Consider the following 21309-nt stretch of genomic DNA (forward strand, 5'->3'; position numbering starts at 1 on the left):
CGCCTTTCTTTTACTTCCTCGGCAGCCGTCGCCTTTCAGATCCCCAGGATAAGGAATCGCTCCCTGGAAGCCTAGAGGGAGACTCTCTGTTACTCTTTTGGAACGGTGTACACGGTCACCTTCTCCCGCGAAACTGAATGGTCGGCTGGGCTCTACGGGCCGGCACCTTTGATGTGTCTGTGCCCGCTCGGCGGCCACCCTGGCCAGTTCGACTCGCTATCCTTGACCATGGGGATGATTCACCCTACGCTACTCCTTTTTGCTCGGGAAACGTCGCTCTATACGAGAGAGTCGCTTTGCGTCAAAGGAGCTTTCGGGGGATCTAAAACAGATCCCAGCCTTTGACGCCGTGATCTCCGGTTTTTCGGGAAGAACATTCACCGAGACTGATTCTGCAGAATGCATCTGGACAGAATGCATCTGACTTGGGTGCTCAACGCCTATAGATTTTCCCATTAACTCTTATATCAATAACCAAAGTTCTCCGCGATATTCAACGATATTGCACTGTATATTTTTATGCCTGAAACGTAAATTTATCTGTAATCAATCGACTGCAGATTTTTATTTTTCATAAAAATTGTTTACACCGACGATCAGGAGCGAAACAGAAATTTCCGTGAAAACTATTAAATAATTTCAACTTTTCCATTGCTTTAAATTGCATCTCCTCGGTTTTATCAGAAATGCATGAAATCCGCGGTCTAGTGATCAACCAAGAACGTAAACGTACAGAATAATTTTGCTGTTTGTCAACAAAAATATTAACAAGGCTTGCAAACGTCGTTTCGCATCATGAAACTAGCTCCCTGTCGCTCTACCTCTTCTTGCTTCTGGAGAAGCATCAGGATTTTATGAAACAGAGCTAAACAGGCGTGCACAGAAGCCTCGGGGCTACCGGTGTCGCGGAGGAGCGCGACCTTGAAACGTCCAGATCGTTCAGGAAACGGGAATGAAGCTGGGAAAAAAAGTTTCCCCGACAATAAGCCGGGGCGAACTTCGGGTCGGACCGGAAAAAAGAAACAATGCGTATATTATTCCTGCCACCCCCCTTCCCCGGCGCCCGGTGCACCCTGCTGGTTAAACACAGCATCATATTTCGATATCGCCGGGGGCTGTTCTCCGAGGCCACCCTTGAGGATTTAAAGAAGCCGGGATAAATGGCACCCCGCGCGGCGGAGCCCGGATCGCGACTCGAACATCGATGATTGAGAGCTTCAAAGGAGGGCAAACAATGGCCTCTCGAGGGAGCAGGTGAAAAAACTGATGTTCTCGATCGTAGTAGCGATTGTCACAACATGAAGCGATACGGTGGCAAATCCGTCCGGAAAAAATTGAAAGCTAACGATCTCGGACTTTTCCTGCTCTAAACGCTATAGTTTCTGGCATGTTCTATGGAATAGATCGGAACGTTCTCGACAATGTGGGCTCTTTTATTCGTGAATGAAGGGCCAGGAAGGACCAGGATACGGGAAACACGGCGAGTCTTGTGAGAAAACCTCCTGAAAACTAACGATCTCGGGTTTTTAAGGAAACAACGAAACACCATCGTTGCTGCGGTATAGATCGCGCCGTCTTCGGCACCGAGGCCCCCCTCATTCATCAAGGAAGGACCAGGGCAGTGGAAAGAGGCGGCCAAAGGGTATGCAAAGCCGAAGAAGGGGTTCCCGAGCGTTGGGGGATGACCGATACAAGTGGGACGTTCAAGAAAGGGGTTAGGTCCCATACGGTGACAACGGCAAAACTCGAAACGACATCGCCGGACTTGGCTTCCGGCCATTTCCCAGCTATCGATCCATGAAGCGTTACGACGAAGCTGCCCTACGTGCAATTATAGGTGTATCGTGTGTATAATCCGACCCTGGTACGTACAGAACGAGAAGAGGGGCGTGGGAGAGAGGAAAGGGGGCCGGCTGGATCGGCGGCACAAGGACGATCTCGAAAAATTTTTGGCCTGGATCCTCCACGCGGATCCACGGATTCGTCGACGGCCGTGCACGCTATTAAGGACAACTAGTTTATCGCCGAGCGGTATTTAGTTCCCGTAGAGGATTTAGTGTTTCCTGCGGTGGAAAACGGGTCAGAACGGATCCTTGATAAAACGCGAAGTTTTGTAGGCAGAATGTCCGAAAGGAAAGGAGAGTCCGCGAGCTTTCTGCGGCTGGTTTTTCTGGGGCACTGGCCTTGCGGATAGTCGGCCAAATTGATGAGTCCAGTCACCTATACCCCACCGAGATCGTTATCGCGAGCTGCTCGGGTCGCGTTTGCACTCCGACACGCCTAGAATCGAATGTAAATAGCATCGAGATCAGTCCCAGGCAGGATAGAAATTAGTGCTCGAAGAGGCTGGTATCTTCGGTCCACTTGAATCTTTACCTCTCTTCAGCTCGTCCGGAATATCAATTTAACTGTGACAGACTGCGGATCTTTATGCGGAATAAAAATTGTCTACGTCGATTGCGAGAAACTGGAACCGAACAAACGTGGCGACCGTCGATCCATCTTCTTCAAAACATTGTAAAAATATATCTAGAACAATATTGATTATTTTTACTTGAAAAATAATCACAGATATACTCGAAATACCGATTAATATGTATGTAAAATCCTCATTGAAAAGGTTCAATAGTTTTTCTGAAAGAAATTCCTAAAGATTCGCGCAAAAACGGAAATAGGAACCCTCCATTAGCAGATTCAAGAAGCTGTTCAAATTCCACTTAGCCATTTTTACTACAGATGCGTACAATCCGTTCTAGTAATAACAATTTAATATACCATTCATTGAATGATATTCAGTATTTCTTACAACAGCCTGGGACTTTCTTAATATTGATGAAGAAAGTTTCTGTTCTAGAATGATCTTTACAATAAATCAAACCGAAACTTTTCCTCGCCTATTCTCGTCGGGACATTTTTCCAGGGTCCTATAACTCGTCAGAATTGAAATCGAGCGCAACGTTCCCAGTTTCTGCAGAGTTCGGTGATATCCGAGGGTAGAATTTCGGAATTGGACTCGTGCCGGTGAAGGAGAAAATGTGGATTACTGTGACCGCCTCCCATAACACAATTCGGGGAACTGGCGTGTAAGAAATATGCAGTTCACCCACCCCACGAATGTAACACAACGGTGCGTTTCCACGTATGCGTGGAATCGATAACTGGGAATTAGTCTGACAGGCTGTCTGCCAGAGCCGAGCACGTGTGTCTACGTGAAAAACCTCGCCGGTACGTGGTGGACTAATTAACCGAGCTGTCTAATCAAGCCAACTGCGTCGCGTTCTCATTGCCATCGATAACAATTCCCAGATCAGTTACCTAATTGCTCCAATCGGATCTAGGTCTTTCAGAACTCCTAGAAAGCTAGGAAGAGTCTTTGGGACAGTGGCAAATTTGAAGATTTGAATTTCCCGCGCTGGGTACACTGGTTGAAAATTAAATAAGTTGAGATAAGAGAATTTTTTAAGGATATTGTTTTTAACTCGAGTTGTTGACAGTATGTTTCAAGGGGATTTATACGTTTGTATGATGAAATATAGTTTGTTATACGGTGAAACTTGTGGCGAACAGACTGTCACGTAAGGAACGACAAACTTGGGGATAAATGAAAATATGGTCACAGAAACAGCGCTGGGCAAGCTACCACGGGACCGAGATAAATAGAGGATCGCCGTAGTCGGTACCGAGGATCAATATGTCACAACCACGCTCACAAACACACCAGACAATGAGCGTATATACAATCCACTGGATAAAAGTACTGGTTCGTCGAAATTATAATCGATGTGACAAGCAGAAAACGACTCGTCAATTATTTCCTTCGCAACCTGCAAAATGTCTCTCTACTTATGGTCAATTACAAGCCTATTTTTCTAACATTACACCAGTTTCTTTGAAATTAGACAAACAGGACAAAAGTATGATTGATCCTAACAAATCAGACACGCACAGCTTGCCTCCATCAAATACATTTATTGTTACAAAGAAAGTTGTAAGTACATCCCGCACAACAACATTAGAGTATAACAAATACCGTTAAAAGCGCTGTTTTCCGGCGCGGTTCTTTGTATAAATGAATCTGATTATCATCGTAGGGTAAAAGTTGCCCAGTCCCGAGAGTTATCGACGATTGGGTAACCGAACGATTTGAATTTACCGTGCTGTAATGTTTAAGGCGTTTGAATTTTCCCGCGCGCGGCGCTAAAACCAAAAGACGCGAAGTCGCGCATCTTTTGGACAGAGGAGGCGGTTGTTCCCGCAGAAATTGCTGATTTTTGTGGGGAAAAGTGCGAATTGACTGGAGAAAAGGACTGGACAACTTCAGAAAATAGTCCTCTATACGGTGCACGGAAAGAGGTAAGTTAACAATTACTCTTCAACGAAGAATAAAGGTAATCTCATGTCGGTTTCGTGCCAACTGTCCGAAGATGCCTCAACGTACCGGTGAGTCCCACTACACTCGATAAATACGAATTAATTGTCAATTGAATTTTCCTTGAAGTGCGATCGAACACTGACTTTCAACCGACATCTTATTTTATATATATGTATAATATAAAAGAAATCGTACAAGTATCTCGAGGTACAAATTCAGATATAAAACTTACCATGTACGTTTATGTGTCTCTTGTGGAATTCTCGGATTGTACAACGCTATAAAAACTTAATTACTGTATACATATTTGTTAAATCAATATAATTATTACAATGTCAAATAATGCAATATTGTTGTTAATTGGTAGTTCGAAAAATCGATTTCGGACAGGTGAAACAAATGGCGGATATCAACTGTTTTATATTAGCACCATATATCAAGCAATCTGTTCGTAATCCATTGAAACATGGTATAAATATAGTCGATGTAATATACTTTATGGTATTAAAAATACCTTCTCTCTGACTGGCCTATGAACATTCGCTTTCGAATGTTGCAACATGTTGAATTACAGATAATTTCTTTTTATGTTATTAATTGTATTTACTCGCTGCCTGACCTCTCAGAGCAAACGCATTTGTGGCAGAAATTATGCCAGTTTAATCGAAACTTTTGTTTCAATTAAAGAAGTCTGCCACTTCTGCTAGTTCCCTTGCTCTGGCTTGCTGATGAGCCCAACGATCCTCTGCAAGCTTATCGCTTATTGCCCATTTGTCATGGTAAATGCGTTTTCCGCAAGTTGGGCATTTCTTACCCCCTGCGAGGAGAACAAAATTGTTTCTTTACAAGACAGAACACATATGTAACACGTATTTTATTACCATGGAATGGAGGAGTCTTCATGTATTTCACAAGACAATGCAAGTGGAACAAGTGACCACAGTACAGTCTCTCGACATGCATGTTTGCATTCTCGTTGGTCTCCGCTTCCTCTGGGTTTGTTGGCAAACATTTCTGTTTGCAAGACTGACAGTGCTCTTGGGGCAACTTCTTTACAGACCTAAACAAGTAAAAGAGATCGGTATAAAGACCGATAAGACCCAAATAGGAAATAATCATTTAATCACCTTATGAGAAAGGAAGCAACGATGTTCAACGATGGTGACGGTGCGAAGGGCTCTTTCTGCGATTGCTTGTTTAAAGGAGGCTCCACACACTGTCTGCCTAGCTCTCTACCTTGACCCAAGAAGTAGCGGGTAAACAATGGAGGGAAATTTGTATCAGCATCTTCCAATCTGTAACAAAACAAAGCTTTAGCTTCTGTTTATGTGCACACGTGTAACGCTATGTATCAGTTACACATACTTTACACAATCAATCGGATAATTATCTGGTACTTCGATTTTGGCCTTGAAAGAGTACAACCCCTGCTGGATTTTCAGGAAGATGCAAGAATGTGTCTGCTTCAGCTTCAGCTCGTCGTCGTTCTCCAAGATCTTCTTTAGGGTAGAAATTTCATCGTAGCAGCAAATCAAAGGATTCTTATCGATGAAGTTACGGATAAGCTTCAGCGTGGGAAGCACCTGAATGAATAGGAACAACGCAATTAGCACAAACACCCAAAAATTGTATCGACAAAAATATGAAAATAATTTCACCTGTGCTTTGCCCAAGAGTTTCTTGCATTCCTTCTCACAAACTTCGGTTAGTCCATCAAGCAGCTTCGACGACAGAGTTTTGCTCTTCAGCTCGACCAATAGCGGATTGTGAGGATAGTCCTTCGGGAACTGGATGCACGCAACGATTGTCTTGAACTTTGTTTTCCTGTGTGAACGGAAGCACGCGTAAACAAACGGATACACGAAGCAATGTAATCGTCCACGAACTTACGCTATTTCCACTCGCACCATTGTGGGCACACAGGAGACGAGGCGGCTACCGTCGACAACATTCTGACAGAGTTTTGACACTTCTTGCAATTCATCGTCGATAAAGCCCATGAGAAAATAGAACCAACTGTTGTGCCTCGCGATCGAACAGGTTCCCGCCGGTTTTATCAGCAAAGCACGTCAAACACCGCAATAATCAAACGTAACATAACCAAATTAGCAAAGTCTATGAGTCACTATGTAGGATCTACGTTTCCCTAAAAATGCAGAATTATGTCATACGATCACGATCAAGGTCAGACAAGGAATACAAACTTCAGTCATTCGCGTGTCGACGCACCGATCCAAAATATTTACCAAACAATATTGAACGACACGCGTCGAGCAACAAAACTGGAATCAATAAATAACGGGAAACAAAGAGTGCATGATGAATTCTTTACTTTCTACAATACAGTACATAAAAACAACCACAAGGATGCTTTTCGGCGGAGAGTGGTCGCCATTTCGAGTCACGAGGTTACTCCCACAATTCAACTTCAACAAAAACCAGTTCCCCTCGTAAAAACACCTGAAATCACATTCAAGAATTAATCCCCAATTATCTCAGTATTAATTATTATTAACAACTAGGGGTCTACGTGTTAAACAAAAACCGAATATTTTCTCGTCAGCTGATTGGCGGGTTAGGCCGGGCGCAAAATCGAACGCTTACGGCGGGTCTCGTATCGCGCCACTCCATGGCGGAGACCTAACCTGGTAGACGTAACCTAGCGGCACGTGCACACGGGAAATTTGAAACTGCCATGTGAAAGTCGAGGTGACAACATCGTCGAATACCTAGCAAAAAGACAGGAAAATGTCGTGGATCGCCGACACGAGGGAGGTGATCCTGACGAGCGACAGCACCGGTGAACACTGGAGCGCAGCGGTATGGGATTCACGCACGGGATCATCTTTATCGGCGTACAAACACGCTGGCGCGTTGGCGCAGGGCACTCTTCAGCTTCTGGGTGACAGCTACATCATCGGGGCAGACTTAACAAAACCCAGGATCCACGTGTGGCCTTTGAACAGCCCTAACCCGGTGCCTAACCTCCGTCTGACCACGCCGGGCAAGGTCACCGCTTTGTCATGCACGCCGAACGGCGCGTACATGGTCGCAGCGATCTCGGAAAAACTGTTTTTGTGGCAGGTGTGTAACGGCAGACTGCTCGCACATTTATCACAGCACTACCAGTCAGTGAATTGCCTGTCCTTCAGCAGCGACGGTTCCTTATTCGCCAGTGGAGCCGAAGACGGCCTGGTGTTCGTGTGGTCTCTATTCCGTGTCCTGAACGACCAACGCGCTGCGCCTCTTCATGGTTTCTCGCACCATTCCTTACCCGTGAAAGATTTACAATTTGGCCATCCAGGTTCCAGGGGCAGACTGTGCACAGTGTCCCTAGACCGCACTTGCAACGTCTACGAGCCAGGCAGCGGCAGTTTGTTGTTGACGCTGGTCTTCGACGTGCCTCTGACCGCAGTTCGCCTAAGCACGCGCGAGAGCGACCTCTTCGTCGGTTGTACCGACGGCAGTATTTACAAGTTCGACCTCCACGAGCCTCCTCGGGGCATAGAGCGTCACGTGACGGTAAGAGAGAACGGGGATTCCGGGGCCACTGTTGTTTTCCGAGGACACAAATCGACGATCGTTGCTCTGTCGATTTCCGTCGACGCGAGGTACCTGCTCTCTGGATCAATGTCAGGAGATGTTCTCCTCTGGGACGTCCCCAGTCGACAGGTCCTCAGGACCTTCGATCACAAAGGACCGATAACGGCAGCGTTCTTCGCGAAGAACTACGAGAACTTCAGGGTCGCCAATCTTCAACCGAAATTGACGGTGGTTAATCTGCAGAGGATCTCGGATGATGTCGATGGCAAGCAGAGTATCGTTCAGGTGGTCTCCAGGGATAAAATCGCGCCGGATATGCTGCGGTTCGAGTCCTACCTTGGAAACGAAGGGAACGATGATGGGTCGGACGGCCCTGCCTCCCGGAAGCTGCTCGAGATGAGGGAGGAGATCGACAAGCTGAAGAGAATCAACGCCGCCATGTATCGGTACAGCGTGAAACAGATCCTGGGCAAGGACGAGGAACGATCGAACGGGAACTGCGCCGAGGAACGACCCTGAGCTGGCGCGGAAAGCATGAGTTGAGAATAAATGGCGTACCTAATGTCGCGAAAATCCTTTCGCCTTTTCACCTTCAAGCCCTCGCCCTGTAATATTCTGCGGAAGACTTTTGCAATGTAATGAAATAATAGAATAAGTTATTAACGAGGGTAGTATATAAGGTTGTAAGAGGGGGAGTTAAGTATCGAGGACGAAGAAAATTCCCTTTCCCAAGCAACCAGTGTTTCCGAACTTGTTTTGCCGAACTTGAGAAACAGTTGCGATAAGAACTTTGATTACAGAGGGAGATCGATAATTCCGTTGCCCACTCGAAATGTGAGCTTGTACTTGGTTAAGAACTCTTAATAAACTTGGTGCGACGACATTATTTGCGAAACTTGTGAAGAAACTGTATGTAAATGTATATTGTTGCTGAAAGTTAATAATAAAAGGTCACCTTGAGAGAAATTCTGTTCGGCGTCCGTTTAATAAAGCACGAGGTGTTTAGGTTCGGCTAAGTAAGGGTTTAACTATGAATCTGCGCGCTCGAAAATTGAGGAGCTGTCCTGTAAGGACTATCGGGGCTCTGGAACGGTCTCTAAGGACGATCAATGAATCATGTTCTTTGCCGGGGTTGGGAAGGAGGTCCAAGGGAGTTTACAGCAACGTGGATCGAGTAATGTCAACCCCGCAAGCTCTGTTGATGTTATTCCAGTGGAAACAAAGGGCCATCTACCCCTTCTCCCCGATGCATAAGGCATACGCTCGATTTTACCGTGCATCGAATCTGCTGAACAATCGATCGCAAACAGTTGGTCACGGGGACTATTTGCACCGCGGATGCAGCTGACAATTGTTCACCCTTCTGCTCGACATAGATTATTAGAAAGTACTCTCCTCAAATAAAAAAAAAATTAACACTAGATTGCCGGATGAAAAAGAAGGTGTCTAGTCAGTTAGTGATTCCCTCTGATCAGATACCTATCTTCATAATTCTATTAAAAAACAAGATATGTTTTAAAAACAAAAACAATACAGCAACAAAATCGTAAATGAGTCATATTGACTCGCTCCGGCAATCTAGCGTTAAAGGATCACAATTTCAAGTGATCATAACTCCGACAAAAATTGTTGTATCGATATCGTTAAAAAATCATTTGAATGCTAGGAGTCTCTACTTTCAGATGTTTCTTCAAATTTTGAGTTACGTTGCTTTTTAACACAGTTGTAGCGTTATAAAGAAGACTTTGAGAGTTGAACAAACATTTGTTCAACTTTCAGTCATCACCTGGAGAGAGATCAATTTTTACCATCATTTGAAAGCGCCTGCTTTTCTGTGCAAAAGACCTGGTTGTCGAAGTTACGCAACACTGAAGCGAAAATGGTGCTTTTAACTTTAACAATGAACAATTGTCAGCTGCATATCCGCGGTGCAAACAGTCCCCGTGGCCAACTGTTTCCGATCGATTGTTCAATTACAACAATTTTCGCCGGAGTTTTGATCACTTGAAATTGATCCAATTTGTCGGCTATGCGTATGTATCATCCTTTAATTTTTTTGAGGAGTCAATGTTTCTTAAAACATGCAGGATTCTCATTCGCTTCGTCGCACGACTCAATTAATTTGCACGTGAAAACGACGTTCGGTCTTTGTTTAATAATAACCGAGGGATGAAACTGCGTGGAAATCTTCGTACAGCTGTAAGAAGAATGTAACCCAGCGTAGGCAGCAACGATTGTATTTTAATGAAGCAGCGTACGGTTCTCGAGATTTACAATTTCATTTCGCCGGCTGTCGAGCTCCATTAGGAAACGCGCCGCGATTTTCGGTCGGCACGTCGGAGGAACCGGATTAATTATTCGACCGGCATCAGTCACGATCGCGATGTTCACGTCGTGCAATTTTCCATCTGGGGATCGCGGGAAATCTGCCGTCGCGCTCGCAGCTTTACAAACAGCCGGCCGTATTTTACCGGAGCACGTAATCACGTTACAAAAATGAAATCCGCGCACGGTAATTGGGAAAACGAGCGATTCACTTCACTGGATCGAACGTTTCGCCGCGAACCGTCGCGTCGCTCGCGAGGATGAAATAATGTTCGCAGCGCGATAATAACGCCGAGAACGATGTATAAAACGCGTGAAATTGAAATCCAACGGCGGAGATCGGTGTACCGCACCGTCCCGTCGGACCTCTATGGAACGTCTCTCGAAATTTCTCGTTAAAAATAGTTGGAAATCCCCTCTCGAAGTTTCGTATCTCGTCTGGGAAAATAATTTCGAGATAATATACTCGCAGGGAGGAATGATTCTCGGAACGAAAATGGTTCTAGATGTACTATAGTAATAGAATTGCGACAGGTCGTGGGCACCTCGTAGTGTGGTTAGCCACATGGTATTCCAAGTTAAGCAACGGACGTCGCGGTGTCGGGCAGACATCGGGTTGTGACCGACCGCCAGATTTTTCTCAGTTCATTCCGAATAATTAGTTAGAATGGATGTGTATTATATATTAGGTGTACCCATAAGTACTAAATTATTTGCAAAGAATTTGTTTTGCCTTTAGTTCTGTACCGATCGTTGAAGAGCAAACACGTATTCTTTTACAGCTTTCGGTAAAGCAGCCTGTGTTCCAAATATTCTAAAAAGTATAATTTTTTTACAACCCTGTAATAAAATGTCCGTGAAAAACTCGAATTTACTACAAAGTTTGTTTTAGATTTCAGAATAATTGATTACTTATGGGTCCCCCTAATACATATCCTAAAGGGTTAAAAAAATCTTCTCTTATCCTTTGGGTTTTCAAGGGTAACATTTCCAGGGCCAATTAGGACATAGCGTGCAGGGCCCGTTTAAGAATGCAAAAAGAGATCCACAATCCTAAGAGCCGCAGGGGATGCAAACGACAACAATTCTAAGAGTCTAGGAATACAGAAGGATAATTATTCTAAGGGTTACAATTAGGAATGCAATTCTCAAAGAACTTCAGGGCGGCAAATGTACCACAACATTTCTAAGGATCACGGGAATGCAAAGGACAATTCCAAGGAGGGCTGCCAGGATCGGTTGAACAATTCTTTGGGCCAATAGGAATGCAATTCCAAGGATCTCGGAGAAGTCAAAGGTGTGTACAAACAATTCAACGGAAATGCAACGGATCAATGGCAATTTCAATATTGTAAGGGAATGCAAAATCGGTATTACAAATGCAAAGTACAACCGTGTATAATATTCCTCGGGGTCTCAGGAATGCAAAGGGCAATCGTGTTCCAGGAGTCTGAGGAAACACGTCTGGGAAGATAATCAAAGAGCTTGCAAGTAAAACAGTTTCGACGAGTTTAAATTAACCTTCTGTTTTTTCTTCGTGTACTCGTCGGAGCGACAGGAAACGGCGTTTCGTCGGAAGAATGGAATTCCGTGGAGTAACAGTGGGAGAGGGGGAGGATAAGTTTAGCATCCCATAAATTTGTTTCGTTATGTGCTTGCAAGCTCCAGTTATGGGATACTTTGCCAACGTCGGGCGAAACTTCTCATTGTGCCTAACAGAATGATTTGCGAGCTCGGTCGTACTTTCGCGGAGAAGAAAAAACGAAAGCATGCCCGTTTAAATGGCGCGCTGACTGTTCCACGAAAGAGGAGCAGTAAGGCAGAGGTTGGAGGGGTTGGACAACGACGGGAAAGGTAGGCAAGCAAGGAAGTTGCCTGTGTTTAGTCTCTACTCCACCCCCTAAGTCATCCCCCTGGTATTGAATATAATATTTGCGAAATTCTCGACGAGCAAGAAGCGGAAAATTTTCTCTCGTCTAAACAACGTTAATGAAGCGCGTGCGCCCAGAGCAATATTATTCGAGGTAGACACACGGCCACTCGTCTCTCTCTCTCTCTCTCTCTCTCTCTCTCTCTCTCTCTCTGGTGCGCTACCCGACTCACTTAATTAAAACGTAACGGGGGGATGATCGATCTTAAACGTTAAATATGGCGGTGTATCACGGTGTGTCCTCGGCTCCTTTGTATTTAAATGAGACACGCCTTGCCTCGCGAATGAATGCAAATGAGCCGTTTACGAAACCGTCCCGTACGTTGGAAATTAAATTAGGCCCGGGACTCGTCCGCCTCGGATAGAAAAGTTTGCATGGGAATTGCGCCTGGGCTGAGAGGAATTGATGACCCCGGCGTTGAATCTTTCGTCTGTTTCTCTATCCCCTCGGGTATAGAAGAGGCAGAGACGGAGAGAGAAAGAGAGAGAGAGAGTGGGGAGGGGGAGACTCGTTACATATTGATCGTCCATTTTATATTTTTATTATACGAGTGCTCGAGGAATCCGTGGATATCGATGGGTCTGATAGCGAATCGGAGAAGTATTATTACAGGAAAGAGGATACAGAGAAGAGGATGTCCACGGTCGGATCGATAGCGTTCGGTACTCTGGCCTCTTCTTTGTATCATGCAAAATAACCGTGGCGTCTGCTCCCATGCAAAACACCGACACAAACCTTGGATAGGATACGGCGCGGCGCCCGGATAACGCGAACCAATCAGGACCGTCCGGTCGCGCTAAACCGGGGAGTTACACGACGTAGTAAACCGCGCCACTGGATTAAGGGGATTTCCCGTTTTCGAAGCTGTTCTCAACATCTTCGAGTTTTTCTCCGGCTGGAATAAGAAGAGATTTTACAGCGTTGTTTCTCACGCCGCGCCGTGACAATGTCCGAACTACAGCGGAACGCTCTTCTGAAAATGTTGTCGGTCGGCCAAAATTGGAAATCGAAACGCTGTTAACTGGTGCCCGCGCGTTACCAGAACCGGCATCGTACGTTCCCTGTTAATCGCAACGGAGTGGGAACCGTGTTCGATCGGAAGCGTTCAATTTTTCCCGAATTTTGAGCGTGTCGACGCTCGGGGGAGAAAAAAAAATGTAGAAAGTTGATACAGCATCTGGAAGCTAGAAATGGCTGGAAAAATGAACTTTTTTAATGGAAAATCGCCGGTTGCTTCCACGGAGATGACCGATGCGCACGAAACGCCGCTCGTTCTACGCGGAATCGCGCCGATTCCATTTCGGAACGGCCCTTTGTAAAACTTTACAGCGTAATTTATTCTGATAGGGATATCGAGGACCCGTGTTTCCCCGGAAAAATGTGCAACACAGTGTCCTGTTTCGCGGATTAAAGTATCTCCGTGTGTCGCGCGCATAGTGTCACACGGGCGTCCGGGTAATGCCACATAATCTGTGCCGTTATGATCGTATCACGTATTTATAAATCTGCCTGCCCCGCCGGGTCGTATAACACACGCCTCCGTGGACTTGGATTATGATGAATAATCATTACAATTGTCCGTAATTGCGCGTGCCTTGGTTCTTCGAGGAATCGAAGGACACGTGTCCACGGTAATTATTTTATAAAAAGGACCTCCACTCGAAAATTCCCGAGGATCTCTAAAAGAAGTTTAACCGTTAAGGTTTTACAGGGTAGTTGCTCTTTGAAGCCTCTAACACGGGTTAAACACAGCAAGGAACACTGTTTGCTCCGAAAGTAGGCGTGGCCTCGATGGGCGTGGTTTAGTGGCCCTTAATCTAGACAGAGCGGTCTCGGTGCCTGTTGGAGCAATCCTAGTTGTAGCGGGAGTGGAAAAATTAATTTTTTGAGTCTCGATGAACGATACACCGAATCTTGCAACAGCATAATGCTCGTAGGACTCAGAAATAGATTTGCCAACCCGATTACGCGGGCTCTGTCAGCGATAGCGTTTGACGTTCCGCCTTCGCTAATGAAAGGGCCAAGCTGTCCCGCGCAAACAACTGGGACAGCAATTAATGTTTACCGAAATTGTTCGACCCTCCCTATAAATCGTATTTTGCAATTAACAGAAACCGCCCCGGTTCCTCTGTATTTAATGCAATGACACGGAACCGCGGGAATGAGTTTCGTCCCCGATATAAATTGCGAGTTAGGGCCGAATTGATTTCTGGGTCGATATTCTGTTTCGCGGCACGCCAATTCCATCCCTACAGTATATACATATGTATACGTATATATATATTTTTTTAATTTTTTCCTCTCGGACGAAAATGAAACGCGTTCGGTGTTCCCGGGCGCGACACGGGCGAAGTTATAATTATTGTGCAACGTTAAAAAGTTTCGCAGCCGGGACAGAATGCTGGAGCCATTGCTATCATCAACTTTGTCGGGCGTCGGGAACGCAATCATTCTGATTCGCCAGCGTAACGCAATACCTTTTAACGTTCATAATGAATAATTAAATCGAATATTCGACGCGCGACAGACGGCAGCTGTGTTTTCGAGTGTCAACCGGAAATTCGAGATTCTCAATTCCGGAACCGCAAGGAGGCTTTAACGGGTAGGCCGGGAAACTATTTCGCGAACGACAGAAATCCGCTCGGAACTATCAGAAATTCTTAATTCCCGGAAAGTTAGGCGGCCGAGAGCCCGTTAAAGTCGGAACGATACATTACCACCGTCCCGAAACTGTGAAACTTCCGCCGATACAATTATTTCACAGGGCGGCGCGACCGTAAACAAAAAGTTTATCCCTCGTTAGCGCCTCGCGCAATGAAAACGGGCTTTACGACCCGGCGCCGGTAAACTATAATTACCGGCGAAAGGATCACGACTTGCGTCGGAAAAATTGATAGTCCATTCCGTTGACACTTAATAAAAGAAAGTCCGTTCGCCGTATACCGTTCGGACGTTGCTGAGCCGAGGCAACGCGTACTAGACGCCTAACAAACTAAAATGAATGGCGTGCTAACACCTGGCCGTTTAATAACAAGTCTAGCTTCAGTCGAACTGATTTAGGCCAGATTTTGCGGAGTCGTTGCAGAAGAGTGGACTCGAGTCTTCGAGACAATGATAACTATAGTCAGCGTCGCACTGGTCATTTAATGTTCAATAACTTGGCGAGAAGAAAAAATCCTACAGCGATCATCGCGCGCCTATTTTAACGGTAAGACTCCACTCTTCGAGACTACATTGATTTCACTGGTTGGGAACATTTTTCAACGTCTATACGAGCGTATGAAATTGCAAAACTTTCGAAACAAAAAGGTATGTACACTTTCCCTCCCGTTCTATAACGTAGTACACTTTGTCGAGAAAAACGAACAATGGATTTCGAAAGTAGGAGGTCCGAGCTTTAATGTGAGACCAGAGCGAACATTCTACGTCGTTTTTTCATGACGTTACAACACTTTGAACGAAAATCTATCGGCCCTTTAACGCTAAACCTGCCACGATCGAGCGAACGCTTTCTTACTTTACAATTGCCGAATTTTGTAAATTTTACAATAAAATTCAGCTTCGTCGTGTTTAGAAAGCAATACGCACCAATTCACTGTGAATTTTGCTAAACTTCGTTTAGCGTTCATTTTGCTCAAAGTGCATACTTTCGCACGTGGTTTCGCTGGTTTCGCGCGAGAGTTCTCAGGGATCGATTCCGACGTAGGTATCGGTAATCGCGCTCCTTATCACAGGCGATTGAAACGTGTCGGTGTCGAACGGTGTCGTCGGTTCTCGCGTCGAATAACCATAGCCGATCGCGTGAATGAGAATGACGCCGCGGCGGGTGGTTGCCGGGGTTGAATGCGAGATGGGGAACGCGAATCGAGAGGGTTGAAGCCTCCCCCATGCGAGGCCAACGGGGCTAACGGGTGCAGAGGGGTGGCCAGCCCCCATAGCCGGTCGTGGCGCAAGGTATAAAATCAGACGGCGGCTACCTGGAGGTATTCAGTGCAGGTTAGATCGCCGTGGCACATCGGTTCATCGAATTTCGATCCTCGACTCCGGAAAGAGCTACTCGGCCCGACGATACCCGAAAGGAACGCCGCTGCAATGGGATATACAAATCACCTGTTTGTAATCCTGGCCGTGCTAATATTTTCAACTTCTCTGAACCGTAAGTGAAGCCATCGATCGATCCTCCGCGAAACGCTGTCATATTTTTCACCGGTTTCGCGGTTCGTTGCACGAAAAAAACTCTCTCTCTCTCTCTCTCTCTCTCTCCGCTATCCATACACTCTGTTTTTCTTTTAGCCGCCGCCGCCACCGTCACACCGAGCCACGCTTTTCTTTCTGTAACCGAAACTTTCCACTATTCCGGCCGCTCGCGTGTGTCGTCTTTTTCGTTCCGAGCGCCCGGCTCTCTTCTTTACCCCGCTCCTTTTGTCAACCTTCTTGACTGCCATGGCGCTCTGCGGCCCCTTTTTCTTCGCGAACAATGTTCCCTCGTTACACCGGGATCGCGACTATCGTCCGACCATCCGGCCACCGAAACACAGGCTGCCGATAGATCGCAAACAGCGAGCCTTCCATTTGCTTTCCGACTTACCTCGTTCGAACCCCTGCTTCACGCGGTTTTCTCCCCGTGTAATCGAGATCGCCGGATTTTACTTATTCCTCGAACAAATTTTACTCCGTACCTTTAAGATACTGCTTCGTTCGAAATAATTGAACACAGAGTGTTGCATACAGATCCGCAGCGTGTGGGCATCTTGTCATACAAGTCGTTGAGATTTCGATGGCACGGTTCCACCGATCCGCGCAATTTAGCTAATTCAATCGCGAAACTCATTAAGCAGCCCAACGCGTTCCCTGTTGCGATATCATCGAGTGCGTCGAGTTTCGTTTGATCCCACAGGAGCGAGCGGTACGGGTTTCATTAAAATGAAGCATGTATCCTTGGTTGTGTCTAATTCCACCGGCTATGCAGTGCAATCACGGTTGATTTAACTTCAAAACCATCAAGAAGCAGCGCATCGAAACCTCCGCTTCCCATTCGCTCGAATCCCCGTTCATCCGATCGTTTTGCTCCCCGGCTTCCCCGTAACGCTGATCGATCGTGTATCCTCGATCAACCTCTTAATCCATTGATCTTCCAGAGGCAGAAAAGTTGAAGTCTAATGTTAGGAGGACATCGGGATTAGTGCCGTATCCCAGGATCGGTCGGAACGCGGACATGCTGCGACCAAGATCAGACCGTGCCGCCGGATTGGTGCAGTATCCGAGGGTCGGTCGATCCGATCTATCAACTTCGAATGTTAATTTCAACCGCTACCGTGATCCAGAGAACGACGGGGATCTTCAGTTTTACAACGTGCGCGACCTGGAGCTGGATGCCGCGCTCGATCAGGATTACGAAGGTGAACCCGACCGTGTTCCGATCCTTATGATCGTTTTCTTGAATCCGCGCTGCTGGCTTCGGGAATAAAAGCTCGGGATGTAAGAAGGGACCGCGGATTTAGAGGAATCGATTCGGCGAAAGTCGGTAAAAGTTCGTTTCTTTCTTTTCTCTTGCAAGATTTCTGAATGTAAAGATCAAGCACCGGAGACATGGCGGGCCATAGTGTGGGTGACAAATTGCGTTTACGGGGGCTGAGATTTCGAGTTGTGATAAATTAGAAAGATCGATTCTAGTTTGAAAATATATTCCTCGTAGGTGAAGATAAAGTTTCATTCGAGAAACGAAGATCTTGAACGTGAAACTGAACCGCGTACGATTTCGAACGTGATAAATCGTAGTTTGTCAAACGGGGGCCGGATATTTCGATAACGAAGCAACGATTGCCGGTAAAGATCGTTCGGTAGAACGAACTCCGAGTACAAAGACAAATGGCGATTTTCGCGGGCGAGATTGCCGGCTCGAAGATAGATTACCGTTCGCCGGAGAAAACTGCGGGTATATATGGATGAACGATCGTTGGGAATGAAGTGGTTCAGTCGATAATATTCTGCCAGGTTTCCAAGGAAGATCGAGGAACAAGAACGCTCGGGACCAATGGATACTGGATCGTCCGCGCGAGTATCGTCCGTTTCAGAAGATCGATGAGCCGAGGCCGATGTTCGCCGGCGCCCAAGGTACCTATAGCATAACCTGCGTGTTGCGAATCCGGGGCATTTGCGATGGAATTGCAAATGCGCTCGTCGAATTTGAAGGATCGACCAGACCGGGCGCCGCGTTTGATAAATTCTCACGCATCGTGCGAGCATGGGCCGCCGCACCGTTCCGCTAATGTATCCTCTGTCGGGATATCGCGGCGATCATTTATCTGCCCTCTGTCCGCTCTTTCTATATATATATTTTTTTTCTCTCTCGAATCGAGGCTGTAAAGCCATGCAGCTCGTCACGAAGTGTCTTTTTTTCGGCGCGCGGAGGCAATGGGGGTGGCCGCGTGAAAATCTATCCCGTTGATACGTGATCCGGGAGCGAAAGTGCGGACGTGTATCGCGAATGTTCTGTTGATGCGACCCGGCCCGATCCAAATGCCAATTTCATTTTTACTCTCGCGTCGCTCGTATTTCTCGCGAGCCGGTCAACCAAAACCGCGCGTCATGCGAATCGTCCGAAATTCGCGGAACAAAAAAAGGAACAGCGCCCGGAACAAGAAATTTGCATTCTCTCCTCTGGGCGACGTGTTAATTGCTCCAAACTAACTTCGATATATTTGATATTTTTCGGATATATTTGACCGTGTCAACCGTTCGTTACCTGAGGAGAAGGAACGAATTACGGTCGAAAATGGGACATCTTTCGGATTTGAACAGCTTTTCTTTGTAACAGCTTGAAATATCTTGCACTCCTTATTGTAATTATTGCAATCGATTGGACTCGTTGGAGGAACGAGAAGTTTTTTGAATTAGAGTACACTCGTACGTCCGTAGTCAACATGCGCATCGTTAACACGTTAAGTGCCAAATATCATTCCCGGAGATCCTTACAAAATCAGAGTAACTTAATTAACGCTTTGATCGGCAAACTAGAAACCCCAAAAATTCCCTAAAATCAAAGTAAGTTATTTAATAAAATAAAAATTGAAAAAAAATTAAATGTACGATACTGAGTAGTCCTCCAACTTTCTTGCATATTACAGATCCTAATCAAGTTTGGTACGATGAATATATCAACGTAAAAATTCATTTTAAATCCTGCACAAATAATTCCGTCGCCCACATATGGTTAACGTGGCATTCAACGTGTTAATGTAAGCGAAACTAGAAATTTTAAATGCATTATAGGGGATGCTGTTTCAATCCTGTTGAATTCTAAAGATCTTAATAAAATTCGGTTGATCTGTATATGTCACAACAAAAATGAATGTCTAAACCTGGTCAAAAATCACTGTCAGTCATATGTGACCGACATGGCAGTTAACGTGTTAACTGTCTCTCAAAAAAATATACAGCCCCTCCAACCAGAAAATTATATGGGAGTGGCATCTTTAAAGGTTCTCGATGACTGGTTGCAGGTCCTCGGAATAGTCAGCTGGCCCTGAACGACTACACGCCTAGACTGGGACGCGAGACCGAATTTTAACAAGCTTCCTGGTGAACGATCTTCGACGCGGGCCAATCCAACGACACCGAGAGATTTCACTGGCGCATGCAGCACGTCTCGATCCACGCAGAGAGCCTTCGTTGACTCGTGCCAGTGACGCACAACATTGACATTGTACAGAAAGCTGCAAATAGATTCTCTGTGCATGGATATCCACAATCGATCTCTTTCTCTGTATCGGCCCGCGGGAAAACGTGATTTCACAAACCTTTTATTGCCCCCTTTGTCAGCGAAAATAGTCCGAACGTCCCGGACGTATGAATGGATAAAGGCCCGTAGAATTACGTTTTCTTTCCTTCGAGCATGGCAACCACCCACGCCCGAACCACGAGCAATCCTATTCCTCCTCGTGTACCTCCTCCGCTCGAGTTCTCTTCGCGAAGCGGATATATATGTACATTTAGCAATTGCTATCAGCCAGCCGAAATTCTCGACCGTTCCCTACGAATTGGAAAACGGACGGTGATCGAGCACCGTGGAATTCCGTTTCACTTATAGAACGTCGCTACTCTGCGAGATTATACGCCTTCCCAATATTCATACGGTTTCCGGAAATAAAGAGGCCCGTTCAATTCTTTAACCCCGACGCGAGCGATGAAAATGTATAAACCGAAGCTGTTGGATCGTCCTGAAGATTAACATGAAAAGCTGAAGCCGGTGCGAACACTGTAGGGAGGCGTTAAATTTTCATTTCGGATCCCCCGAGGACAGAGAAAATGATATTTTGAAGGTTGTACTTTCAAAAATGAAAGCAGAGAACTGCTAGAATTCATGTCGGCTTGTACGAGGATGGACGAGCTTGCGAACGAGAACATGAAGCCTGGGGACGGTCGGGTCGGTGCGCCGGAATAAATCGGAGGCAGAACGCGATGTGTGTAAAATTCAATCGTTTTATTAATTGACAAAGTGTTCATAATGAATACCGGCGCGACGTGACGCACCACGGCCGGCCACGCTATAATACGTGTACTGCGATAACAAATATGTACACACGTAGAGTACGGTAACAAACTAGTGATACAGTTCGAGAATGAGTTTGGGAGATAACCGGTAACATTACTTCGTCGTTTTCCCCATCGATCCTCCTCCCCGTCGGTCGTTGGTTTCCGACGCGACGGGACGCGACGCGGATCGGGGGATCCCTCAGGATTCCGTTTATGTACAAACCACCTTTTGGCTCCGTGGATATTGGCAGCTAGAAGAGACTTAGAATCTAGGGTGACACACGCGCTCATCTTACACACATATTCCTGCAGGCAGCCATTGTACGCCGACCAAGCATGCAAGCCAGAGACAAGCGAACGGACAAAACGGGCTCTTGTCTCGCGAAACTGCGCGTTCCTTGGCCCCGTGCACCGCTATCACCGATTCGACGGTGCACGTGGGATTCTAAGCGAGGGCCAGACACGATCGAAGAGCCCCCTTCATTGCCCCAGAGGGGCACATCGCGTCACAGCGGCGAGAGACTCTCGATTTTGCAACAGAAGTCCGTTAAACTCCCGTCGTTCCCCTCCGTAGAAAGTAATTTTCCCCCCGGAGGGCGTGGC

The 21309-nt window shown here is 46.2% G+C and overlaps 3 protein-coding genes across 3 annotated transcripts; 2 read left to right on the forward strand and 1 right to left on the reverse strand.

Annotated features, from left to right (window-relative positions):
• Positions 1-3949: 3949 nt before the first annotated feature.
• Positions 3950-6753, reverse strand: LOC143354124 (uncharacterized). Its single transcript, XM_076787905.1, has 7 exons — positions 6619-6753; positions 6263-6518; positions 6031-6196; positions 5738-5955; positions 5500-5667; positions 5254-5432; positions 3950-5189 (listed from the first exon to the last, which is right to left on the reverse strand). The coding sequence occupies exons 2-7, from the start codon at positions 6370-6372 to the stop codon at positions 5050-5052; spliced, it is 981 nt and encodes a 326-aa protein (XP_076644020.1). The 5' UTR covers positions 6373-6518; positions 6619-6753; the 3' UTR covers positions 3950-5049.
• Positions 6754-6980: 227 nt separating this feature from the next.
• Positions 6981-8897, forward strand: LOC143354123 (WD repeat-containing protein 18). The gene has a single exon (XM_076787904.1). It carries the CDS (start codon positions 7121-7123, stop codon positions 8432-8434), a length of 1314 nt encoding a protein of 437 aa, XP_076644019.1. The 5' UTR covers positions 6981-7120; the 3' UTR covers positions 8435-8897.
• Positions 8898-16097: 7200 nt separating this feature from the next.
• Positions 16098-19913, forward strand: LOC143354635 (CAPA peptides). The gene is made up of 4 exons (XM_076788892.1): positions 16098-16327; positions 17310-17570; positions 18166-18285; positions 19674-19913. Exons 1-4 carry the CDS (start codon positions 16264-16266, stop codon positions 19739-19741), a joined length of 513 nt encoding a protein of 170 aa, XP_076645007.1. The 5' UTR covers positions 16098-16263; the 3' UTR covers positions 19742-19913.
• The last annotated feature ends 1396 nt before the right edge of the window (positions 19914-21309 follow it).

This window comes from Halictus rubicundus, chromosome 5 (assembly GCF_050948215.1).
Source record: "Halictus rubicundus isolate RS-2024b chromosome 5, iyHalRubi1_principal, whole genome shotgun sequence".
Taxonomy (NCBI): domain Eukaryota; kingdom Metazoa; phylum Arthropoda; class Insecta; order Hymenoptera; family Halictidae; genus Halictus; species Halictus rubicundus.